Source organism: Halichoeres trimaculatus, unplaced genomic scaffold (genome assembly GCF_033239565.1).
Source record: "Halichoeres trimaculatus isolate MK-OKI-2021-1 unplaced genomic scaffold, fHalTri1.1 fHalTri1_scaffold_15, whole genome shotgun sequence".
NCBI lineage: Eukaryota > Metazoa > Chordata > Actinopteri > Labriformes > Labridae > Halichoeres > Halichoeres trimaculatus.
The window spans coordinates 32,342,407-32,368,496 of record NW_027437193.1 but is presented as its reverse complement, the minus strand read 5'-3'; the positions used below and the strand labels follow the sequence as shown (position 1 = coordinate 32,368,496).

Sequence of the window (26,090 nt, the reverse complement as noted above, 5' to 3'; positions counted from 1 at the left end):
TTGAGCACTTGCAGGACACGGAGGCGGGGTCTGTTGGAGAATGGCGGCTACTATGACCAATCGGAGCACGGCCCACCTTGGCCAATCAGAGCGGATCTACCGCCGACAAGACCCTTGGCCGCCAGCATCAGGTGATTTAAGGTGATACTCCGGGATGGAACCTGTTTTATACACCCTATGGATGGAACAAGTTGGGTCCTATCACAAGGTTTAGGGCAGAAATTTCCCCTACAGCAGTGTTTTTGTGCAACAGAAGCCCAGAGCACTCGCACCAAACACCCCCTCCCTGCTCCTCTGCCGGTTTCCTCTGCACTTAGACGGGGCCATATTTTACTTGACCAAAAACACAAATAAACGGACTCCCACTGAAAAAATCTGATATCGATCTGCATTCGTGCTTTATTTAGAGAATTTTCAGCACTTTAGTTTCACACAAAAACACAGCTAGATAAGGCTCTAGTTCTCACCGTGTCTCTTCGTCCTGGCAGACTCCCTGCGTTTGTTTATATCTGGCGCGTGCGGACTGATACATTAAGCAGCGAGCGCCTCATAGCCAGCTGTGGCTCTGCAGCAGAGGTAGCGCCATTTTACGCCACGATGAGAACTAGAGCCTTATTTAGCTGTGTTTTTGTGTGAATGTAATGCACAGAAAAATCTCTAAATAAAGCGTGAATGCAGACCGATATCAGATTATTCAGTGGGAGTCAGTTTATTTGTGTTTGTGATCAAGTAAAATATGGCCCCGTCTTCAGTATTTTTTTTATATATATATATATATATATATATATATATATATATATATATATATATATATATATATATATATATATATATATATATATATATATATATAAATATAGTATATATATTGTGTGTATATATATATATATATATATATATATATATATATATATGTATATGAGCTATTGGACCTTAATTTTTTAGTACCCCGGTTTCTTTTCCTTACTATTGCAGGACGACAGGACAGAAAAATACTTTCATGTCACCTCCAGGGCATCGTAGCTCTGGAGGAACCAATTTTCCACTCTTGTTTCTAGCCGTGCATATAAACAAACTCTGACGTCACTTCCTATAAGTCTGCAGCGTGTGTTCTTACATTTAAACCGTCTAAACGCTGAAACAGAACTGGGTGGGACCTGGACCTGGAGTGGGATGCTGTGACAATAGCGACATCGGAAAATAAAGAATAGAAACAGCCTTTTTTTTCTTACCGTGGTATCGGCCCGGTGTCTCCGTGAGAATGAGCAGTGTGCCGCTGAAGAGGGTCTACGCGGAGCTCCCGGTGTGGGTCGTGGAGGACCACCACGATGTGAGTCTATAGAAACTTTCCTGTCACATTACATGACGGGGGAAAAATGGTCTCTGTGTGTGTGTCTCTGTGTTTCCCAGGTGGTGTGTCACATTTACCGGGCCATAGCATCCAGACACCTTCCTCTGAAGAACATCAAGATGGTCCACCTGGACTCCCACCCTGACCTGCTCATCCCCGTCAACATGAGCGCAGACACCGTGTTCGACAAGGAGAAACTCCTCAGGTGCAGACGGGCATCTGGATTATTCAAACAGGGGAGGCTGATGTCTGAAATAACGTGAATTAAATCAAAAGAAGCTGGATTAAATAATCACATTCTGCGTCAGCTTCATACCGCTGAAGTGAGCTAGAGTGAATCCCCTGTATGATTTACTGTTTACTGTGAAACCGAGATTCAACACAAACAGTTGAGCGGTGCTGTCCTGATGAAATAACCAGAGACACATCTGGAGGCTAACTATTGTTCTGAATACACTGTTGTTGGTCCAGGTGCTAAATGGACCATAAAAAATAGCACACGTTAAAAGAAGTCTCTACTCTCATTATTACGGATAAAGTACTTATTAAGAGTAGATGATACAGAGTGTCACAGATTTTCTGCAGCTCACAGTATCACTCTGTCTTTGTCTAAAATGTGTGAATAAATGTGCTGAGCTGATGATGTTGGACTTAGCAGCAGATGGTGTGGTCTGCTCAAGGTCAGATTCTGTGAAATTTAGCCCCTCCCAGCAGATGTATCTCTGGCCCTGCCCCGCTTCATCATGCCACCGGATTAGATAGGTTTCTATTAGGGGTAGGAGGAAAAATCGATGTATCATAATTTTTTGTTCACTTTTTTTTTTTTCAAATTGAAGTCCTTTATTTTAGTCTTTGTTTATAAGCTGGGTAGGAAAAAGTTGAGAAATCAGATCCCCTAAAGAAATCCTGAAAACTGACTTACATGTGATGTGCATTTTTGGGGAAATATGATATAGTCTGTAGACATCATCATCATCTTTTAACTTTTCACATGGTCAGGTGGTAAAAGGAGACTTAATAATCGTCAAAATTGGGAATATCAAAGAACTGCAATTTAAATTGAATCGGCACCCCAAAAATCTTGAAAGAATCAAATCCAGAGAAAAGCACATCTTCCCAGCCCTTGTTTCTATTTAAGTCAGTGTGACAACTCAAACTGGATCCACTCAGTTGCAGTCTGGCTGTGTCCCTGCTTCGACAGGTTGCAGCAGATACACAAGCCATCCAATTTTCCCGGATCCTGGAGCTGTGACATGTCAATTTACAAAAAGCAGATTGAGCGGGACAGGAAGTCATGCAGGGTAACCGCATCAAAACGCATAGTGACTTCCAAAATAAAATAATCTGTGTCAAAACCAAAAAGCCAGCAACAAACTAACATAAAAAGCAATGCAAGAGCAGGAGTCAACAGGTGTGAGTTTTTCAGCCGAGCAAGGAGAACCTCATTAACGGAGTGGGAAGAGCGATAACTCCTCTGTCTGTGGTTCCAGCTGTCTGGCTGGTCTCACAACACACAGCTGGTGTGAGATTACCAATAAGAGAGCACCCAGTCAAAACACAACTTAGCGGAGCCGGACTGCCGATGTATCTGGTGTGTTGGTCCTATAAGCAGTGCAGTTTAATGATCCTCTCAGTCTGTAACAAAAAGCTCTCTCTGGATATTTGCTGTGATGTTGTCAGACACTAAGGAAAACGCTCTGAGCCTGTCAACATCAAAAACTGGAACTTTTTGTTGTGATTATTCAATGAGCAGCATGTTTCAGAGGAATAGGTAGCAGCTGTCACAGTCAGAATGACCACAGCTATTCCTGAACGTTTTGTTAAAAACGTTAAGGAAAAAAGACTACCAGAGTCATGGTGCACTCTGGGAGGTGTGTTGACTCAGTGTCTGTTGTTTTTCAGTGAGCTGAGTATAGAGAACTGGATCATGCCCATGGTGTATGCTGGTCACGTGTCCTGTGTGGCCTGGCTTCATCCATACTGGGCCCAGCAGATCAGAGAAGGGGAGCACAGGATGTGTGTGGGACGTGACTCCTCCACAACCACCATCAGGTGAGACGCTGTCCGTCACTTGTAAACACCTGCACATTCATATTTCTCCCAGATCGGAGAAAAACATTCAATAACCACGACTCATTCACACTCTGATCAATAATTAGAGATGGAAAAATAAAGTTGTTTAAAAAAATAACAAAGAATCTATAAGGGATCACTTAGACTGTTAGGCTTAAAGGGGACATATAATGCTTGTTTCTCCTTTTCACTATGCCAGACTAGGATGCCTGTAAAGCATTTCTGCCCTCAGTACAAGTCATGTAGTTCCTTCATTGCCCCACAATAGCGTTCTCAATATCCTCATTTTAGGCCATTCTGAAGATCTCATTGAAACGCTCCGTTTCCAGAATGACTTCCAGTAACTTCGCAACGTCACAGCCCTTTGTGCTCTGATTGGTCAGTTCTATCAGAGGGGTGGAGGGGGCAGAGCCAGGGGGCGGTTTTTGCAGCATGGCAGTATTTACAAAATCACCATATTGGATGGGGCAGACCGAGCGAGTTTGCTGTTTGCCAAAACTTCACCTTAAGGCAGTGATAGCACTAATAAAATGTCAGAGTGTAGGATAAGCTTCGGTGTGGTGAGTCAAACCAATACTGTAACATGTATAGTTTATACGTGGAAATATAGGCAGACTTCACCAATAAACTATTTCTATAACAGGGCTCCATCCTGCTCCTTCACTTTTCTCTGTCTGTTTTATCCATCATGCTGAAAGTGTAGTCTAAAGATCGCCTCTACCGTCAGCTCCTCACTATGTTATTACCGCAGCATTATTTGGTGCAGGTTCACAGTGCATGTCAGAACAAGCATGCAAATATCACAGTCTCACAAGTATTACCACGTCTGCTAAAACTACAGTGTTTCAACTGCTAATTCACCATGTAAAGCCGAGCTGCTCAGCAGAGCAGAGTCCCTGCATCCAGCACTCAGTCAGTCGGCTCTTGGTGGGTGTATCCCTCGGTGGCGGTTGTGTGACTAACTGACATCACAGAGGAGGAGCTGCTTTATCAGATTACTCCAATAAAAAGAAAGGATCCTCGTGTTGTCACGACGGTCAAAATCTTGCAGACAACTGGCAATGAGCTATTTTCAGAGGCATCAAATCTCGTTCTAGGATATCAGAAAAAATACAATATCTCATTTTTTGAGATAAAACAAAATTCAGGGGGTGAAAGGTCTTGTTTTCAAATTTATTATATTATATAAGTATTAAATCAGGGATCAGCATGATATGTCCCCTTTAAAGGTGAAGTGTGTAGAAATTGTCATTTTAGTGACAGATTTCTGAATGAGTCCATCTGTTCCTGAAACATCCCATCACTCAGTGACTCTCAGCCTTTGCAGATCAAACAGGATCCTGAAGATGGCCTCATTTATTCTGATCCTCATGTTGTTGGTGTTGATGATGCGGGACATGTCTCATAGCTGGAGAAACAACAGGCAGAAAGCTCCATGACAGCCTCGTCACCCTCTGATAGCTCATGTTCTGTTTCTCTTCATTTCCTCCTGATATTTTTGGACCAAAATGTGATGATTTAAATGATAAATAAAAAAAATATTTTCAATACTAGTTCTCTTGTTCAAAACAACAAAAAAAAACACTTTCTTCTTCTTCGTTGTCATCAAATAATTACAATATAGCAATTACCTCATGTCATTAATGTACCTGAACATGGCAGCTTTTTTACACTTTTAACTGTTTTGCACTGACTGAAGGGCTTTTGCAATTTAATTGCACTTGTTACAATGACAAATAAAGTTATATTCTATTCTATCCTATCCTATCCTATCCTATTTTATTCTATTCTATTCTTCTTTTTCTTCTTCTTCTTCTTCTTCTTCTTTTTCAACAACCTCTGTCTTCTTCTACTGTAAAGACAACAAGCTTTTTTTCTGACAGAGTAAAAGGATTAGATTATTTTTTAGATTGGAAATTTTTTATTGTCCCCAAGAAGAAGAAGAAAAAAACCCATACATGTATAGGTTAGTCTGACTAACTCATGGATTACATCATGGACAGTAAGCTCTGAGCTAAGATATGAGGCTGCATACAATTAAAGGCTGATGCAAAATCAATGAAGCACAAACATGCAAGAGCTTTCAGGCCCTCCAAATGTCCAGTGATGAGATTCAGCAGTGTTGCAATGGCATCGTCTACCCCCTTCCTAGACGGATAAGCAAATTGGAAAAGGTCGATTATCCTCAGAGACATGTTCAGTATATTACCTTTCATGATCACGAAGGAAAAGGAAAGTTTTATGGGGATTATTCTTCACTTATTTGAAGATATTTGACAAACATTATATCTGATTTTCTTTGTTGTGTTCAGCCAGATTCTACACACTGCACCTTTAAAGGCATAAGACTTTGAGGGACTTGAACTATCTGGAACTGGTTCTTGTTTCTCATCTCTACTGGACCCATTTGGGTTGTAATGAGATCAGACCACTGTAGATCTGAGATATATCAAGATGCTCATGGTGTCTTAGTTTTGTCTCTGGTTTTTGCAGCTGAGATCTTCACAGAAACAAACCATTCATTAAGATTTCAGTCCCTCCATCTTGCTTGTCTTCATTTGTTTTATTTGGTTTCCTTTGTTGTAATTTATGAGAAAAGGCTGGTTTTAGGAACAATGGGACCAGTTCAAAGACGTTTTTCTCTTGGGTCAAGGTCTGTGTAATGAGGCGCTGATTCCTTTTAACCATCCATTGATCCTGGCTGGCATGAAACTGTGAGGAGCAGGAGGAAAGATTTAAATCTGTTTTTCTGTTTCTGATGATGAATCATGTTGTTGGGAGAGTTTCTCACTGATTTACATCCAGTACCTTCTTGTACAAGGCTGAGTTTAGTCTGTGTCTTCATTTTAACCCAGTAAAAAATGAAAACATGAAGATCCAGAAAGTCTGTCTCTGAGTCGTCTTCTCTTCCTCCATCTGCAGGGTGACGAGCACAGACCACTACTTCCTGAGTGATGGTCTGTATGTGAGCCAGGAGCAGCTGGAGAACGCCAAACCTCTCCTCCTGGACGTGATCAAAGTGAACCCCGTCAGACCAGGGCACAGGTCCATGACAGGTGAGGGGGGCGGGTAGTACTCAGATTACTTTGAATATTCTCCCTCCAGAAATGGTCTGTTCAACATTTCTATGTCAGGCTTGTGAGAATCGATGTCTGACTAAATATATAACCAAGGAATTTGTAATGGGGGCAATAACACATATAGGGGATAGCTTTGCCATTTCACTGGAGGGCAAGTTAAGTGTCACTAGGCCTGTCACGATAACAAATTTTGCTCGACGATAATTTTCCAAAATATTATTGCCGATAAACTATATTATTGTCAATATTATTTTGATTTTTTTTTTCATTTTTTTCATTGATGTAATTATGATAAATGGGATAATAAAGTGAGTACACCATATAAAAAGCAAGAAACTTTAATTTCTTAAGAGTATTTAACTGTAATTAAAAGGTCAGGATGTTTTAAATAAAATAAATTAAACAAAAAATGTAATACATTTAACAAACAAGAAAGAGAAAAAAATACAATGAAAATGAAATGGACTCTCTTTTGGAAAAAAATACATGTCAATGAAAATAATAAATACTAATCAAAAACAATAAAACATAGACTCTGTCTCTAAAGAAAAAACGAAACTCAAAAAAAACCAACAACAATAAAAACTATAGCCTAAACAAAAGGGAGTTTATACAGTTCCTGAATTGTTTGTAACATGTACTTTTTCCCAGTCAATCCGTACTGTCTGTCAAACATTTTTAACATTTCTGGCTTTCAACCGTATTGAAGGGCTGCATTTCTTTGGCGATGTAGCTGTCTTTGAGAGCCCACCATTTGGCGCTTTTATTTCTATTTACTTTGCCGACCAAAAGCCTCAGTAAGAGCGGATTGTCAAAGAACAAGGCTCCGCTGCACCTCCCCTTCTTCTTCTTCGTCGCCACTATTTTCAAACAAATGCGACATATCAGCTCGTTGGTGTTCATGAGCTCACACTTTGTTCATTCTGATAAAAAAAACAAAATATTCCCACACTGGGACTGTGGCAGGCGGCTTATGCACATGTCAGTTTATCGAGGCTGGCAAACTTACCGAGGACGTTTTTATTTATTGTTCAGTTAATTGATTTATTGATTATCATGACAGGCCTAAGTGTCACTGATTGATCCAAACAGTGATGGTGTGATTGACGTGGTGTGGTGTGGTGTGATTGTAAGGGGTGCTGGACAGAGGTCCTGTGGAATGTTCATTACCTCAGCTCTAACTGTGTCTAAGGCCAGACAACCTCACTGTTGGCAGAGAACACCTCACAGAAGTCTTCACTTCATGCTCTATGTAAATTAAAGGAACTGATTCATCACACTGTGAATTTGTAAGTCTTAGAATTCTTTTGAGTGCAAAATGAAAACTTCCCTGACAGACTAAGCTCCCTAGAGATGTCTCTCATCATTTATATCACAGTTTAGACAAAATTTCAAAGAATCATGGCTCAAAAATCTTATGTAACACAGCTGACAGGGCAAGAAGAGAGAAACCTGTCGCTACAACACTACATTTAGTGATGCTAACACAGTTTACATTTCCTCCATTTTTTGTCCCTTGTGCTGCAACCTGCAATCTGCAGACCTTGAACATGCCACCACCTGATCTCCATCAGCTCATATTTCTGCTCATTTTCTTCACAGTTTGGTCTTTATAACATCTATAGTAAGAACAGCAGAAAATTTTGGTAACACAGTCAATGCGCCCCATGTACAGACAACCACTCTGATGAAATATTGATGAGGAGCTGAAACATGACACACTTTAATCAAGGTTCCCACCAAAAAGGATGGGACCTCACCTGATTTAAGCCATGTGACTTTGGAGCAAACCATCTCTGATTTATGGGTTTTTTTCAATGGGTAACACAGTTGGTGCAGATTTCTTAGACACACACAAAGTGAATTATTTTATCTAAATTAATTATTTAAAACGTTTTTATAACATCTTTGTCATGTTTTAATTTTTATTTTCAACAAATAATACTGAAAATAATAAGCAAAAACATGTATTCTAGCGTTAATTTTAAAGAGCAAACTGGACACTTGAGAAATCAAACAGCACAAAAACTGCAAATTCCAACACATGATTTTCATTTTTTGCTAAATAAATGATGGAACCTGTTAACTCTCTGTATTAAATGAAAGAGAAATATCAACCAAATAGCTCACTGTGAAACTGGTCACTGCTTGAAGTTAATATTTAGTTTAGTTAGTTAGTTAGTTGATAAGTTTACCCCATGGACTTGAGATGTACTTCTAGTTATAGAATCACTCTGGGACAAATATCTGATAATGTGTCAATAAATCTTTATTCATACAGCACCAAATCACAACAAACATTATCCCAAGACACTTTCCAGAAACACCAACAGACCTGCTAACATTATGTTATCAACAGAGACCCAACATCCAGACAACATCACCTGTTGTTCATTGATTAAGGAATGAATTATACTTTAAATATTAATCATATGTCTTTACTTCTTCACTCTGCTGCTGTGTGATGCTTTAGGACAGACTCCACACACCGACTCTGACGGATGGTTTGTAAAGAGACAGAGGACAGACGATGGGACAGCTGAGGAGCCAGGCTGCTCTGAGATCCTTTTCACGTGTACAGACACAACACAGCCAGCAGGGGGCAGCACTGGGAGTCTGAGCGCTGAGAGTGAGGATGATGAAGAGGGCTCAACCAGTTATATTATCAAGAGATTATCAACTATGCTAAATGAGACAGAACCGTACATCCTGGACATCGATCTGGATTTCTTCTCCTGTAAAAACCCCTTCAAAGAACTATACACACAGGTAGGTGTGTTATTATTATCACTTATTTTACACACAGGTTAATATGTAATTATCACTAATTATACACACAAGTAGGTGTGTTATTATCACTAATTACACACATGGGTTGGTGTGTTATTATCATTAACAACACACACAGGTACGTCTGTTCTCATCACTTCTTACACACAGGAATATCAGTTATTATCATTAATTAAACACAGGTATGTTTGGTATTATCATTGCATTCACACACATAGGTACATCTGTAACTATCACTTATCACAGACAGTTGTGTCTGTCATTAATGCTTATTACTCACACAGGTAGGTTTGTTATTATCACCTGTTACACACACAGGTACATATGTTATCATTACTAAATACCACATGGATGTCTGTTATAATCACTTATTACACAGGTAGGTCTGTTGCTATTACTCTTAACACACATAGGTGTGTCTGTTAAGTTGACTTATTATACACACAAGTAGGTTTGTTATTATCACTAATGACACACAAAGGTTTGTCTGTTATAAACACATATTATTCACACTGGTAAATCCATCTTTTTCACATATTACAGGTGTGTTTAGTTTTAGAGATGCTGGTGATACATGCAGGTGTGTTTTTATTGTAACACACTTCACTCTCATGACACAGTCACACAACCTTCCATAACTCACTTATTATTCATTCAGTTTGTCCTCAGGCCTCTGCTTATCACAAGATCTTTTTTCTGCATACACACACACACACACACACACACACGCACACACGCACACACGCACACACACAGTGGTTTAACTCTGACAACTTTTTTAATGTCGTTGCTTTAACTTCCTGAAAATCAGGAACTGATTCATTAAACCAGAGTTAGGAAGGATCCTGGCCTGTAGGTAACAGGAAACACATCCAGACCACAGAGAAAGGGCTTTGTGGAGTTATGGAAAAAAAAGGTTTTTATTCAGAGAGAAACGAAAAAATAGAAGCCTATTTGACTTTCATGTGTGATCATTCTAGAAACATCAGAAGTTTACGGCCAAAGAGATTAGGGCCTCAGAAAACCTGACTCTAATTCTTCAGGTTTTTGTTCATGTCTTGATGTCTAAACCTCGGTCCACGTACACAGGACTCCTTTGTGTTTCCAGGAACTGACCTCAGCTCCATGTTCCCTCTGTGTTTAGGAAGAGTACAACATCCTGAAGGAGCTCTACAGCTTCAGAGGACCTGGACCCAACCCTACTGAGGTCAGACTGTCTGTTTCACAAGAGGGATTACAGCTCTGCTCCACACACACACACACACATAATGATGCATCTGCGGACTCCATGCTGGCAAACACAGGACTTGATTCAGGAAAGGAGTGTGTGGCTTTTGGCCCTGTTGAAAAAACCCACATGTATAATTTACAGTGAGCATGCAACGGGTTAAACGTTCCTGAAACATGCTGCAGAAGAACCAGCATCTCCTCTCCCCTCTTTGCAAAAACATTTCTTTATCACTCAGACCAGTGCAGAGAAGAAGAGTTCGATGAGCTGATGGAAGTCACTCAGACATTTTGTGTTAAATCCTCAGAGGTGCTGGACTAGACTCCACCTGGAGCCCAGAAACACTAGAGTGGATGAGAAAGTTTCACTGTGACTGTGAGAAAATAATCTTCTGAGCTGTGTAATGTTCACTTCAGATGTGTGTCTGTGTTTTCATGTGTGAAGGAGGAGCTCGAGGAGTGTGTGGACTATCGTGTTCATCAGTTGGAGGATCTGGAGGCAGCGTTTGCTGACCTTCTGGAGGACGATGGTGAGGTGACGGTGACGCGCTGGGCCAGTCATCCCAGGTAGGAGTATTTCTGGTTTCATTGGCCTGAAAACAAAGAGAGATGTAAACAGGGCAGCCAAGGTGTTAAATGTTCTCTGGCAAGGTTTGTGTTTGTTTTGGACTTAAATGGAGATTGGATGGAAACAAATTTTCTTTGTTCAAGACAACTTTTACTGGATACAACCTGCCAAAATAAGGTACACTGCTAGGCCAGAAAAAAAAGTTGCCACCAAAAAAAGGTCACACACATTAATATTTGGTTGGACCACCTTTAGCCTGTATTACAGCGCGCATTTGCTGTGGTCATGTTTCAAAAAGCTTCTGCAATGTCACAAGGTTTATTTCTATATGTTGCATGAATTACATAAATCTTGCATTGATGATGGTAGAGTCTGACCGCTGCGCAAAGCCTTCTCCAGCACATCCCAAAGATTCTCAATGGGGTTAAGGTCTGGACTCTGTGGGGGCCAATCCATGTTTGAAAATGATGTCTCATGCTCCCTGAACCACGCTTTACACAATTTGAGCCCGGCATTGATCCTGGCATTGTCCTCTTGGAATATGTCCGTGCTTTCAGGGAAGAAAAAATCCATTGATGGAATAATCTGATCATTCAGTGTATTCATGTAGTCAGCTGACCTCATTCTTTGAGACTGTTGCTGAGCCTAGACCTGACCAACTGCAGCAACCCCCTTGGACAGTAGGCACTAGGCATGATGGGTGATCACTTAGTCTGCCTCTCTTCTTACCCTGATGTGCCATCACTCTGAACAGGGTCAGTCTGAACTCACAGAGCACATGACCTTCTTCCAATGCTCTCTAGCAAACTGAAGCCTTTTTTTTCGGTTAGCCTCACTGATTGCTGACTGACAGCAGTCAGATTCTACCTTCATCAGTGAAGATCTTGGTGAAAAATTAATGCAACACCAGATGGAAATAAATCTTGCGACATTGCAGAAGCTTATCAAAACAATGCCACAGGGAATGTGTGCCGTAATCAAAGCTAAAGGTGGTCCAACAAAATATTCAAGTGTATGACCTTTTTTTTTGGAGTGAATTTTTTTTTTTGGACAGGCAGTGTATTTATCAGTACAGTTACATAGAGCTACAGTTTGAAACATGACATCAAGCAAACGTTGTAGTAGCTGGCTATATGCAGTGCTATCGGCAGCCTGGTGCTCTGACGTATCTATAGGCTAATGTGTAACGTTAGCAAATCCTGGTGTAGTCCTGCCAGTCATCTACCAAGCAGAGCTAACGTAACCTCACTCTTCCTTCTATTGATAGACTCTCAAGTTTGAACAGACCACTGCAGAATAACTGCTGACTGTGGGTTGGAATGAACATTATCACAAACAGTTTAGCCTTTTTAGCCTTCAGCTCGGCTGTATCTCTCTCCTGTTTTATGTTTCTTCTGCTCTTCTGTCCTTTGTCTGTCTGACAGTTAGGCTCCAGTGTCCACCATCACTACAAAATTAATCACAGAAATTGTTTTCAGCAGAGAAAAACACAGATCTCTCCTCTTTCTAATAAACTTCGTTGGCTGGTGTGGTGTTGTCATAGAAACCTAGAGACCTAAAACAATCAGGTCCAGCTCAACCCCATCAGGAAGCTACGAAGTAGCATTATAAAATAAGCTGTAACCTGCAATATTGGCTCTGATAATCTTATTTTAAAGTGTGGATTAGGATCAGGAAGATATCTAGAAGGGAGGCTTGTTTTGCACAGCCTCTCTCTGAACACGAAGACTCACTGGGTTAATGTACTGTACTATGAGACATGGCAGTCTCCATGAAAGGGGACCAGCTTCTCTACGAACAACCTGCTTACGACCCACCAGTCCTGGCTCATCAGACTTTGTTCGGGAGTATAGTACGGACTGTACCTTTAACAAAGCATGAAATATCTTTAAAAGTCACACAGCAGAGGAAAGCAGACCTTTGATCACTGATCTCAAACTGTGGAGCACGCCCATGCTTCTTCAGCACAGAGGTCTTTATTTCCAAACACCCACATGGTCCCGAGAGGAGGCCCAACACTTCAAGCTGAGAAAAAACACCACAGACATTACTTTTTTGTGCTTTTTTAAAATTTCATCATTGCAGTGTGGTATGTAATATACACTGGGTTGCTGAAAGTCTGTCTCTTTATGTGTTATTCAGTTTGTCTTCTTTTATTCCCAGCATGGCTCCTTTAGCCCGGCTGGTCTCCAGTCTCAAGTCCAGGAATCAAACCCCTGACTATGAGATGGTAAGAAAGTCAAACCCTGCGTTCTCCTCACTGTGTAACCTCTGCTCCAAGATCCTCCGTAAACTCCAGAAAGAAAGGAAACTGTGAGGGGATGAAAAAGAGACAGAGTGAAGCATCTGTCAGATCATTAACATCTAAAGCTGGACTTGTTTTGTCCCAGGTGCACCAGGCCGGTTTAACCTGTGACTCTGTGGAGCTGCCTCACCACGTCAGCTCAGAGGAGGAGATTGACAGACTGGTCTCTGCTGTGCAGCTGTTCCTAAAGACTCTGCCTAAACCCACGCTGGTTACTATGTCCAGGTAAAAACTACAGACCTCCACACACTTGGAGAATCAGAGCAGGGGGAAGCACCTCTGAACAGTGTCACTGAAGATAAATACATAAATACTGCGCAGTTGTGAAGTGAACTGTAGATCAACAAAAGTGTTGAAATGTGTTTCAGGTCCAGTCTGGATGAGTACTGTCCAGTGGAGCAGGTGGATGCAGTCCAGAGCAGGGTGCTGGCTGTCCTGAGGAGTCTGTATGGACCTTTAGACCTGCACAAAGACTATGAGCACAGCAGTACAGAGGCTCAGGCCTGCCAACCACAGGCCTCTTAACTGGGAACACACACACACACACACACACACACACACACACACACACACACACACACACACACACACACACACACACACACACACACACACACACATCTCTACATCAAAGTTTGAGTAAATGAGAACCCCATGTCCCACAGATGGAGCTTTTTTTAAAGCGGTGAGTCATGAACGCTGTGTGATGTGTTCACTTCCCTCCAGGACGAAACAGGACTGAAGACGTGAGTTACTTTGAGATTACAGATCCAGATGACTGAGCGCGCTGCTGTCTGGACTCGTACTTGTTTGGTGTTGTTGTTTTAACTTAAAGTCAGTTTCTTTCAGAGTTTAACAATGAAAACAGTGTTTGAGAAGCAGAGAGGAGAGGTTTTGTCTCACACACTCTCTCCTTTTCATGGTCTTACTGTAACATCTTAATAAGTGAGTTTATTTAAATAAAGTTTCAGGAATCCTGCGCTGTCCTGTGTTTCTGCAGCCTGATTTAACCCTCTGAATGAAAAGCAGATGTGTATGTGTGTTATGTAAAGAGTTCCTCATTCCCCAGCTGCCTTTAATAGCTCAGACCACAAAGAGCTGCTGCAGTAATCTTAGTCTCACTAAAGGCTAACAAAGCTTCAGCTCTTACTGTCACTGCTGTGTTCAACAGAGCTAGAGTGTTTCCTGGATACAGCCTTCTGTTGACAGTTTATAAGAAGTGTTGGTATTGTTTTGCTATCAATGAGGACTGGGCCTAAATATTGACAAGTCCTGATCTTTATGACGTTAAACTCAACCTGTAGCAGAGCTCTGATCCCTCAGGCACTGACTTCTGTTTGTACTAAGGGAGTACTCTGGATCTTTTATTTTAAAAATAGAATGTTCATTTTGTTTCTGTGAGGTTTTCTATACGGCCAGATGATAGGGATGGCAGGGGTTTACCTGCCTGTGTGTTCTGCAGCAGCTCCCACAAAGACGCCTAAAAAGCCCTGCAAAGGTTAGAGGAAATACAAGCAAGAGGAGGGAGCATCGAGTACCTGAGCCTGGGTTTCCATCTCATGTCCAGCAGGTGACAAGTGCAACAAAAATAACTTGATTTTTATTACACCTTCAAAAACAAGGGTTTACAGGGTATCCATACAGACACAAACATTGTTTGCAGGTCATAATAGTCTCACGATGAAAAAAATCCCGATCCAATCCAGATCCTGATCCTGCCGTAAAACCATCCTGACATATTTTCCTCATATCACCCCATAATGGAGAGCATGTTCCTTGGTCAGGAGCTGAGTTTGCTGATGTTTATACAGCATCTAACACTGCAGAAAACTGACCACTGATTATCTGGGATCAGAGACACCTGAGAGGGACAGGTGAGCTTTGATTTCATCAGTCTGTGATGATGGAACAAGGAGGTTTGAGCTCACTTAGAATAACCATATAATGAACACAGACAGACAAAACCACCCACCCATAGTGTGTGGGTGTACATATATATATATATATATAAAAATAGATAGATAGATAGATAGAATACTTTATTCGTCCCAAAGGGAAATTCATTCATATATATATATATATATATATATATATATATATATATATATATATATATATATATATATATATATATATATATATATATATATATATATATATATATATATATATATATATATATATACATATATGGAGAGAGATAGAGAAATTCAGTACACGTTGAGTGGAATGTTTTAACAATTTATTGCTAAAACATTTATCTATTATTTTCTTTTTTTTATATCTTATTTGTGGTGATTAAAGCTTACAGTTCATGAAAACCCCAAATTCAGGGTCTCATAATAAGCAACCTTTTGCCATGAGATGCTGATTCAATTTTCCAGGGTTTGGCTCCTGCACCAAGTGTCAAAAGTACCAAAAGCTGATTTAATAAATGGCGTTACTGCGCACAATAGACCTGCTAGATCTGAACTATTCAGAATGCCCACATTATGTATGCCTTCGCAATTTCGTTGCACTGGTTGCAATGACAAATAAAGTTTTATTCTATTCTATTCTATTCTATTCTATTCTATTCTATTCTATTCTATTCTATTCTATGCTATGTATTAAACCCATTATAGTGTTCTTGTGTAATATTCTGACTTATGAGATACTGAATTTTGGGTCTCATGGACTGTCAGCCATTAACATCAGTTTTAAAAGAAATAAATGCTGAAATATTTCGCTCTGTGTGTTGCTGAACTACTAGTAGTTCAACTACTGTGAGCTAACATAAACTGCTGTTTGCTCCGGAGCTGGAGGCAGTTTACACAGAGCACGTGAAGGCATCGTTCAGAAAACGTGTGTGTGTGTATCTGGTGTGTGTTCAGTGTGTCTCCGCCCTGACAGAGAGCAGCGGACAGAAAACAGCAGCTCCAGCTCACACACCGAGCTCAAACTAACGACTCTCTGACCACGATGAAGGCGAACAGTGTGCCCCGGATCCTGGTGATCATCTTTTGTACGCTGGTTTTTGTCGTTGTACTGGTCATCAATGCTCTGGCTGGAGCGGGAAAAGGTGAGTTCATGCTTTACGTTTTAATGTTATAGTACAGTTAGCATGGAGGTCTGGTTAAATCCCTGTTTAAGCTGACTATATGACAGTGTCACTAGCTTTAAAACTGTTTAAATGTTCATTTTCAGATTTTAGCTGCTCGACTTACGAAACAGCGCCTTCACTGATTATGAAACCGCTATCGCGGGAGTCTCCCAGTCATTATAGTGTGTCCTTGAACGCATCACGGCGTTAGTCAAAAACAACGAGGCGTTATTTCCATGACAGTGCACGTGTCCGCAGCATCAGGAGGATCCTCTGTTCGTTAATGACTTACATAACCGCAGTTAATGACAGGAATACTGCACACAGGCCGAGAAACGGAAGGGTTCGGTCAGAAACAGGTTTTTAGTCAGAGAAAAGTATTCTACACTCCCATGTCTTTTCTTATATCAAGTCCAGTTACTCATTCCTACCGTGACTGTTGAGTAATGTGTAGACTGGATCATAAAAGAACTGTCTTATCATTCATTTCTTTCTGCCTAAAGTATCAGTGTCAAAGTCATGGGAAAAGAAAGGGACAGAGAAGGGGTGAAGTCTAGGAGTGCCAGTTGACCAAAAGAAGAAAATCCTCTATCCCTGGGTGTGGCATAAACATCCAACTTTATGACTCCCACAGTGATGAGAAACTTTCCTTTCTGGGAGTCTGAAGCAGTGAGTCATATTTAAACGGGTTCCTCTTTTAGTAAAACACCACATTTATTCCCTTTTTTTTCTGGAACAGATTACATATAAGGGATGTTCTGTACCACTTTTTTTCAGACTGATACCAGATCGCTTTGAGCAAAGAGAGCACAGTCACTCTGACATTAAGTCCAACACAAAAAACAAACAACTCTCTCTGAATTAACCATTTGTTTTTAATAAATAAACAAAAGTGCAAAATAAAACCCCAAAATGTCAGAGTTTAATCATAAAAAAACTGAGGTGAAAAATAAAACATTGTTAAGCTCTAACTGTTAACTGCCTGGTTCATCTATATTGTCTGAACAGGATCTAACACATATTTGCTGTGGTGTCAATCCGTGGCCCTAACTACTGGCAAGGAAGACTGAGGACTTGCTCCACACCATAGACTGTAAAAAACAGTTCAAAACTCCACACAAGATTATTTTGCCTTTAGTGTGGGTTGCTGGTATTGGCAGCCTTCATGAGTACCAATACCTTGAAAAAAGGCTGGTATCAAGCTGATACCAATGCCAGTACTCCCCCATCCCTAGTGCACATTAACAATTCAAACAAAACAAAAAAAAAACACTGTTGCTCAGACCCCTGACTCTCTGTGACAGTTACAGATACAGCTGATTTCATGCTTCTTGTCCAGTGATGGGATGTACTGCAGATGATGATAACCTCTGATTGTTTCTCATGCACTCTGAGGTAGTGCTGGGCATTATGGCCTAATTTTGATATTGCACCATTTTTTGCCTAATGTAAATATTTAATGTAACTCGATATTTAATGTTTTAAGTTAATAAATGTGTAAAACTGAACTGGACCAAACTGATTTACATTATAAACCAGAAAGTTTACGTCACAATTATTATCATTACAAAGAACTGAATGGCTTTTTCCTGCAGGTATTTAAAAATATAATCATCTCAAAATAAAAGAAACCACAGCAGCAAGCAGGGTAGGGACCTTATTTTAACCAACAATAGTACAAATTGAACACTTGTGCAAAACAACTTTTGAAGGTATGCTCTTCTACATTAACTTGTAAATTCAAATATTTCCTACTAGGCAATTCGTATCTGGGATCAGCCTTATGGATTTGTCTTTTTCCACTCTATAAATACGAACCATGTCCTTGGCAATGTGACGATGTAGGATGAGATTGCTGATGTTTCATCTCTCCATTTGGTGCTTGTGCTCTCATAACAATAGGAGCTGAGCATAGATTCTGTCAGTGGTGTGTGTTTGGTGAGATTACAGGGGTGGCACATGGAGGCGGCTCTCATCATACTCGATATCAGCTTCACCTTCAGGAAACATGTTGCTGGAATTTACTTTTAATGAGTGTAAATTAATCATGAAACAGTAACATTTTTCAGTGTCATCATTTGCTGTATTGACTTTGCACAACATAAGTAATTAGATAAAGATAAAGTAAAAGATTTGAAAACAATCTGATTCTGTTTTTTTCTGTATTTTACAAAGAGCCCTGAGTCTTATGGAGCTAAAATCAGCATTAAGCAATGACTGTAACTCTAACATTTGATGGGTGCTGTAAGTCCTGGATGAACTAACCTACCTGTAAGACTGTATAATATAGTGGCGTAGTCTCCACGATGTCACCCATCTGTTTTTGAGGTGGAGTTTTTAGGCCTTTCATTGTCAGACGCCATGATGGAAACACTGACTCAGCCTTACTCTGTCAAGACTCAGCCTTACTCTGTCAAGCTAGTGTTTGGCAAAAAGGTGCAGCAGCCTTTAACCTCAGCACTGATAGTTACAGTCAGGCCAGCTATGCCTCTCATTATGCATTCTGGGTAACTGAGTTACAAAAACAAAATTTCACCCCCTCTTCAGTGTGTGTGAAGATAGAGAAACAAGCTATGCAGACAGAAATCATCACTTAATTTAGGATGTAAACATGTTTGCCTCTGCTGTAGAGATCTGCATTTAAATAGGTGTGAATGTGGTTATTGGTGGTTTCAGAACCTCAAGTGGACGCTCAAAGAACTGCGTTCTTTAGCTCTCACATTGGGTTTACTCCTCACTGCCAAGGTTCCCACAGCTGTAGCACACTTTGCTCTTTACTTACAATCTAACACTGCCCTCTGATGGACAACCAACATCACTATATCTGTGATCTTTACGTAGAGGAGTGAGGAAGAAGGTCACACTAGTAGAAATATCTACATACACATGCATCCAAACATATACCACCATCACACAGATCAAATTTCAGGAGCATATGTGATGAAAATGTTTTCCATCTTGATCTCCTCCAGTGATTTACAACACGCAGCTTCATGCACATGGAAAGCATCGCAGCAAGTTAATGTTAGTAGTTAGCATTGTCACGCACCCCATGGCCTCTTTGAACTGATGCACATTGTTGCTTTTACATTTACTCAGTACATTACCATGGAATCCTGTGCTGTAACTTTGGAGCAACACCTAGAACAGGGGTCTCCAACCCGTGGCTCTGGAGCCTCATGTGGCTCTTTGACTCCTTTGCAATGGCTCCGTGTAGCTTTTAAAATTTATTATTGATGTAAAGATATTTTTTTCCTTACCAAGGAGTATCAATGATAACAACACATACACTAAGCAAAATAGTAATGTATTATTTTGTACTAAAATTGCATCACCTTTTAAGATAAAGCTTGTGATTTTTTTTGTGGTTATTTGCTTTTTTACATTTTGGTAGATTCTGGGGATTTTTTTTCTTTCTTTTTTTGAATTTTTTGCAAATTAAGAAAAGAATTCAATTTCTTTTAAGATTTAGCAAATTTTTGAATTTTTTAAATAAATCCCCTGTTTTGCGATTTTCAGAAAGTATTACAATTTTGGGGGGAAATTAAGCAAATTTTCTAATTGCATTATTTATTTATTTATTTATTTATTTATTTATTGCAAATTTATGACACTTCAGCAAATTTTGGGGAAATATCAAAATTTTTACACATTTTTCAATTTCATTTTTTTTATTTTGCAAATTTTCTATATTTTTAATTTCTTTCAAATTTCCAACCTAATGAAATTTAATAAATTTTGCAAATTTATAAAATCTCTGACAGACATTTCTTTTTTTCTCAAATTTGCAAATTTATTTAAAAAAACCTAAGAAATCACATGTTCAATTTTTTAAACACAAAACCTCTCGTTTAAATAACTATTCACTAGATGATACACTTTTTTTTTGCTTAATGTGAAGAAAACGTAGATTTTGTGGCTCCCGAATGACTTTCATCTAGGTGAGCTGAGGCTTAACGGCTCTTTTGAATGTAAAGGTTGCTGACCTATAAGCAGTCATGTTTATAAGCAGATTGTTCTAGATAACTGTTGCCCTGGGAGGAGGAGTAACTTAACTGTGATAATAACTATGAGTTTGTGTGTGTGTGTGTGTGTGTGTGTGTGTGTGTGTGTGTGTGTGTGTGTGTGTGTGTGTGTGTGTGTGTGTGTGTGTGTGTGTGTGTGTGTGTGTGTGTGTGTGTGTGTGTGTGTGTGTGTCCAGGTCCTTTCCTCCGGAGCACAGGCAATGTGTCTGCTCGCTATGAGACCAACATCACCCCTGCTGGCTGGACTTTCTCCATCTGGGGTGTTATCTACACCTGGCTCACCCTGATGGTCTTATACCTGACGTCCTACGTGTGTCGAGGGTGAGCTAACCTCTAACTCTTCCTCCTGATGTTCAAACTTTCTGATGATCTGGGTCAAAACAGCATGAAACTGATCCCTGTCTTTCCATGAATAGATCCTGGGCACAGAGTCTGCTGCCCTACGCCTTCTATTTCAGCTGGCTCTGCAACATGGTGCTCAACATGATCTGGCTGATCCTATGGGACAGAGAGTATGTGTCTGCTACGTCTGCTTGTTGATTTTTTCTGGGTATACATCAGGTTTGTAGTGGATAGGGCTGTAAGAAGGTGTTCTGATGATACCAGCAAAGTCAGAGGAAATCATTCTATAGTCGTGTATTTTCACTAGATTTGGGTTAAAGAGTTTCGTTTCACTTTATTGCATTTTTCTGTCACACACATTTTCTTTAAGTAATAGTAAAAGTTTTTTTCTCCTGTGTAGCAGAAGATAAAGGCGCTTCAAGTCACTCTTGTTTGTAACTTTGTAGGGAGAGACAACTGAGATCTGTCTGAGCTGAAATGTAATTTAAAAAGTTCCCCTATGTAACAAATCCCACCACTTAAATATAACTTTATAGTATTAATGTTTATATTTTACTTAGAGTATTAAGACCTTGTATTTCTTTTTTAAAATTTCTTATAAAAAAAACTTCTGGTGATTGAACCAGGTTGAATAAATTCAGTTTGCATCTTTGAAATGTGTCACACTGCTGAGGTTTGGTGATGGGTGACGCTCCCCTCCTCTCCTCTCCTCTCCCCTCCCCTCCTCTCCTCTCCTAACCTCTCCTCTCCTCTCCTCTCCTCTCCTCCCCTCCCCTCCCTGTGTTTCAGGGCCATGCTGGCAGCTTTGGTGGTCCTTATCATGATCGTCATTTCCAACCACAGCGCCATTTTCTTCTGCTGCTTTGCCACAGATTACTACGGTCTGTGGTTACAGATGTACCACCGCAAGGACCTGTTCTGTCTTCGAGTACTGGTACGCTGCTGTGTGTGTGTGTGTGTGTGTGTGTGTGTGTGTGTGTGTGTGTGTGTGTGTGTGTGTGTGTGTGTGTGTACGTAAGTGTGTGTGGGTCAGTAAAGCTCAGTTAGGGATGTCCAAACTTTTTCAAAATGGGCCACATCTAATTCAGTGAAAATGACCAAGGGTCAGCAGCTCATACTGATTTGTTAACTGTGACAGTGACGCATGAAAGCTCTATTTGTTAGCCAGTGTTTCCCAAACATCGGCCCCCGGAAGTCAAATTAATATATTTTTTCTACGCAGCGCCAAATCAGAGCAGAAGTAATTCAAACTCTATATGGTGAACAGAGAGTCAGGAAAAATAATGTCACAACCACAACAAGAGACAGGAAACAAAAAATTCTGCCTTTTTGAAGTGCTCTGTGAAGATGGTCACACCTGGCCCCCTCCCCCAGGCTGCAGCCACTTATGTTTGGCTTAAATAAGAGGAGGAAAAGTCCATATGAGGCAGTTATGGTTGCAACTGTCAGTGATCTCCTCCTTGTTCTTGTGTTTATCCACTCGTCCAGGTCCAGAATGGTCTGGCTCTCTACACCACGTGGACGTGCATCGCCTCCCTCATTAACTTCTCCCTGGTGCTTCACCTGTGGGGCGTGGACAAGAGCACAGCTGCTACAGCCTCTCTGTGCATCCTGTTTGGAGAGGTGGTGCTGTGGTAAGCTCTGGTTGGAGGAGACACACACACACACACACACACACACACACACACACACACACACTCACACTCATAAGCCCTGTATCCACCAAGCAAATAAGTTCATTTCATCTCAGTATGGCATGCATTTGTAGTGTTTCCACCGACTAATCCTGGGATAGAGCCCTAAATAACCAAGACGAGCCATCCCACTGTTTGGGACCCTTACGTAGAGGTGCCAAACTAAACTGATTGGATCCCGGAAGGTGGAGCTACAACACTGCAGTCCAAAGAATAGTCACTTCCTGTGTGACAGCCTTCTCTGAAACAAAGCTTGATTGTTCTTTGTAACAAAGAGCCACCAATCACAGAGAAGACAAATTACTGGATGTCCTCCATTGTTGCTCTCTATTTACTGTGTTACGTTTTTCTAATTTGTTGGATTTATTAGCAGGGTACACTGTGCTGCACTGCTATGGCATCACGCTATTATGTAACTGACGCACAGCTGACACGAACAGAATCAGGCTTCACCGATCCAACTTGTACCAAACTGTACTGATACAAACTGGACCACTTGGTGGAAACGAGGCTAAACTCACACCTTAAAGAAAAGTAAGGCTATTGACAGTAAACAGCACAGAATGTACAGGATCAAACTAGCTTAGTCAGACCTGGTCAAACTACAGCCCGTGGGCTACATTCCAAGGTTTTATAATAGTTAACTAAAAAGGAAAACTAAAATTTAAAATACATTGCGGTTAACTTAAACTAAGAAAAACTAGAAAAGAAAAGAAAAACGATAAGTAAACTAAAACTGTATCTTGTGGTCATAAAACTAACTCTAACTAAAATTATTGACAAAATTCCCTTAGTTATAGTTTCTGACAATATTAATAGCCTTTAGGATTTAAATTAATCTGACACATTTTCCCAACCAATTTAACGATAGTTTTCAGCAGTTGTCAGTGCCACACAGCACCATCATAGAGACGTACTGGGACATGCTTGTTTACTGCACTGACTGGCTGTGCGCTGTGCTGGGACGAAACATAGTGGAGCAATGAATCAGAGCATCTGTAATAGTTTAATTTCATGTGAGTCTGACTTTATTGTTACAGAGTCCAAGTTTCTAATTATTAAAGCTCATATTATATTGTTTTACATAATTTATGTTTATATTTTATATATTAAGTTTTATATTATTTTTTGTGGTTTTCCGAACAAATACAGACTTATAAGTAAGGCTAGGTACAAATTTGAGTTCTTTTATGGCACTGATCGAAACACTTGGGTAATACCAAGTATTAAAACGTGCCTCGTACTTCACTGCCAAGTTTCAGTACCCAAAGGGTTAATCACGTGATCAAGACCTGATAGTGCCACTAGTAATTGGCTGTAACAGTACACTTGGTTTCTGCATGCAGGACAGTGTTGCCAGCTTAGCAGCTTTGTCGCTTTATTTATGGACTTACTACTCCCCTCTGGTGACTGTTCTTCAAAAAAGCGACTTTTCTGGGGTTTGGAGACTGACGTGAGAGCATGAATTGATCTCCAGCACTTGCTGCTTCTCCATGATTAGCAGGTGCCGAGCCTCTCTCCTATCCAAAACACTCACCGACAGATAAGCTGATAATGCTCACAGCTGCAGTCGGAGCAGGTGACTGCATTCTAATGAATCATGCTTGTCTCTTTGTGGTCATGTTTTCCTGTCCCAACCCTGATAAAGGAGGGGGCTTGATATTTTGACATTAAAAATAAAAAACAAGAATGGACAGAACAGAGTTCATGTAAAGTTATGAACTCATTCAAGGTGCACTCAGTATAAACTGGCCTGTCACTGGTTTGCAGCTCCTCTTCTGCTCAGGGCAATGATTTGTTGTTCACTCTGCAAACAACTGAAATCTTATCAAGTGTTTTTGTATTGTTTTTCAATAAGAATTACTTCATATGAGTCACATTCACCTGACTAGTCCAGAAAAATGTCTTGTTTCAAGTTATTTAAAGATAAAACTGTGGTCTGAAATGCTGTGACAAGTAAAATAAAAATCTGCCAATGGAACAAGAAAAAAAGTTTCTTGTATTCAGAAATTATTCTAGTTTGAAGCAAATTTTTTAGCATTTTTTAATTCTCTTGTTCCATTTTCAGTTTTTTTTACTTGTTATGAGCAATTCAGACCTCATTTTTGTCTGAGTGAAGGTATGGGTGCAGGTACAGTCACTGAGCGCTTTGGATTGAGACCCAGCCCTACTGATAACAGTAACGGTTTAACTCAGAGAGAGCTCAGCATCCATCAGTGGGTAGATAATGTCTGCAGCCTGTCAGCTGACTGTTCACACACTGATTCAGAGAAACATTCAGAGCAGTCTGATGAGCTGTGTCTGCAGAGGACAAACTCCTGCTGTCATTATCAGCCATCCTCCCCCTCCACTAAAGCAGCCTACAGTGACCCCACGTACCAGGCGCTCTGTTAGCGTCAGAGTTCTGTTTTCTGACCTGCTGCTGGTCTCTGTCTGCAGGTTCATCCTGGAGAACTGGGTGCTGGACCGCTGGGTGCGTTACATCCTGACAGTTTACCCTGTGGTGATCGTGGCTCTGGTTGGAAACATCATGAAACACTATAACCCGGATGATCCGACTCCGAACTCCATCTTCATGGGTGAGTTTAAGAGTCACCACTGACGTGTCAGTGCTGTCTTTAAACACTGGTAGATTAACTCCTTTGATTCCTCCTCCTGTGCTGCGTAGTCGTCCTCCTGGTGTTGGCCTGTGTCCTGCTGGTTTTCCGAGTGTGCACCGTCATCTGGAGGAACTACTGGCGGCCTCTGCTCTCCCCTGGCTCAGCCCGGCTGATGATCTCTCCCCTGGATGGCACCAACTTCAAAATGTTTTCTTAAAGAGAAGGAGCTCCAACAGAGCGCCCTGCACCACTCACGCCTTCACACTCTCTTACCTGCTTCCCAATCTGATGCTGAAGGGTCGATCTGCCCACGTGACAACAATCTTAGTAGATTTAAAGTCTGGGTTCCTCTTTATGAAGTGTGTGCCTTAGGTGATAGGGTGACACACTGAGAATCTTTATATCTAAAACACAAACTATAACCACTCAAAACTTCCAAACACTCGTATTGTGTATATATGAAGGACTTTGATACAAAGAAGCATGAGTTTATCATTTTGGTCTGAATTGAGGCAGTTTGGAATGTTACAGTGTGCCTTATTTTTAAAGTTGTTTAAAAACTATAGCTCCTCTCTGTGCTGACTGTTATATAGACTATAGATTTAAGAGAAGTTGTTTTTTAACTGTTTTTAACTCACTTGTTTTTTTACATGTACAGAGCAATGATCTCTGAAGAAGTTTAAAAGGTTGAGTGAAAAAGTGTTTGGAGAGAAAAGTTTTCCAACAAGTAATAAATCAGAAACAAGGAGAGCTGGCTCACTGTCACTGCTTTAACTGATGTGTCAGCCGTCCTCTTTGTGTGTGTGTGTGTCATACATGTGTGTGTGTTTGTTTTTGTTTGTTTTTTACCGGGCCAGTCAGAATCAATTCACCAGTGTAAGTGTAAGTTTGCTCATAGGGACTCTTTGCAAACTAACCAGCTTCTGCCTGACCTCTGACCTTCTACCCACTCT

The 26,090-nt window shown here is 40.5% G+C and overlaps 2 protein-coding genes across 2 annotated transcripts; both read left to right on the top strand.

Moving 5' to 3' along the window:
- The first annotated feature begins 1,048 nt into the window (after positions 1 to 1,048).
- cunh5orf22 (chromosome unknown C5orf22 homolog) lies at positions 1,049 to 14,369 on the top strand. The gene is made up of 10 exons (XM_074687898.1): positions 1,049 to 1,330; positions 1,411 to 1,556; positions 3,254 to 3,403; positions 6,347 to 6,480; positions 8,978 to 9,273; positions 10,439 to 10,501; positions 10,967 to 11,088; positions 13,253 to 13,319; positions 13,480 to 13,619; positions 13,763 to 14,369. Exons 1-10 carry the CDS (start codon positions 1,262 to 1,264, stop codon positions 13,917 to 13,919), a joined length of 1,344 nt encoding a protein of 447 aa, XP_074543999.1. The 5' UTR covers positions 1,049 to 1,261; the 3' UTR covers positions 13,920 to 14,369.
- A 1,873-nt stretch (positions 14,370 to 16,242) lies between these two features.
- On the top strand, positions 16,243 to 25,867 carry LOC141804535 (uncharacterized). Its single transcript, XM_074689002.1, has 7 exons — positions 16,243 to 16,455; positions 20,678 to 20,822; positions 20,918 to 21,013; positions 21,633 to 21,777; positions 22,332 to 22,477; positions 24,977 to 25,116; positions 25,206 to 25,867. Exons 1-7 carry the CDS (start codon positions 16,356 to 16,358, stop codon positions 25,352 to 25,354), a joined length of 921 nt encoding a protein of 306 aa, XP_074545103.1. The 5' UTR covers positions 16,243 to 16,355; the 3' UTR covers positions 25,355 to 25,867.
- The last annotated feature ends 223 nt before the right edge of the window (positions 25,868 to 26,090 follow it).

Coding starts and splice junctions, on each gene's coding strand:
- cunh5orf22 (XM_074687898.1), top strand. CDS start 1,262: ATGAGCAGTGTGCCGCTGAAGAGGGTCTACGCGGAGCTCCCGGTGTGG. Junction 1,331..1,410: donor TCGTGGAGGACCACCACGAT/GTGAGTCTATAG, acceptor TGTGTTTCCCAG/GTGGTGTGTCACATTTACCG. Junction 13,320..13,479: donor AAACCCCTGACTATGAGATG/GTAAGAAAGTCA, acceptor GTTTTGTCCCAG/GTGCACCAGGCCGGTTTAAC.
- LOC141804535 (XM_074689002.1), top strand. CDS start 16,356: ATGAAGGCGAACAGTGTGCCCCGGATCCTGGTGATCATCTTTTGTACG. Junction 21,014..21,632: donor CTGATCCTATGGGACAGAGA/GTATGTGTCTGC, acceptor CCTGTGTTTCAG/GGCCATGCTGGCAGCTTTGG. Junction 25,117..25,205: donor TCCGAACTCCATCTTCATGG/GTGAGTTTAAGA, acceptor TGTGCTGCGTAG/TCGTCCTCCTGGTGTTGGCC.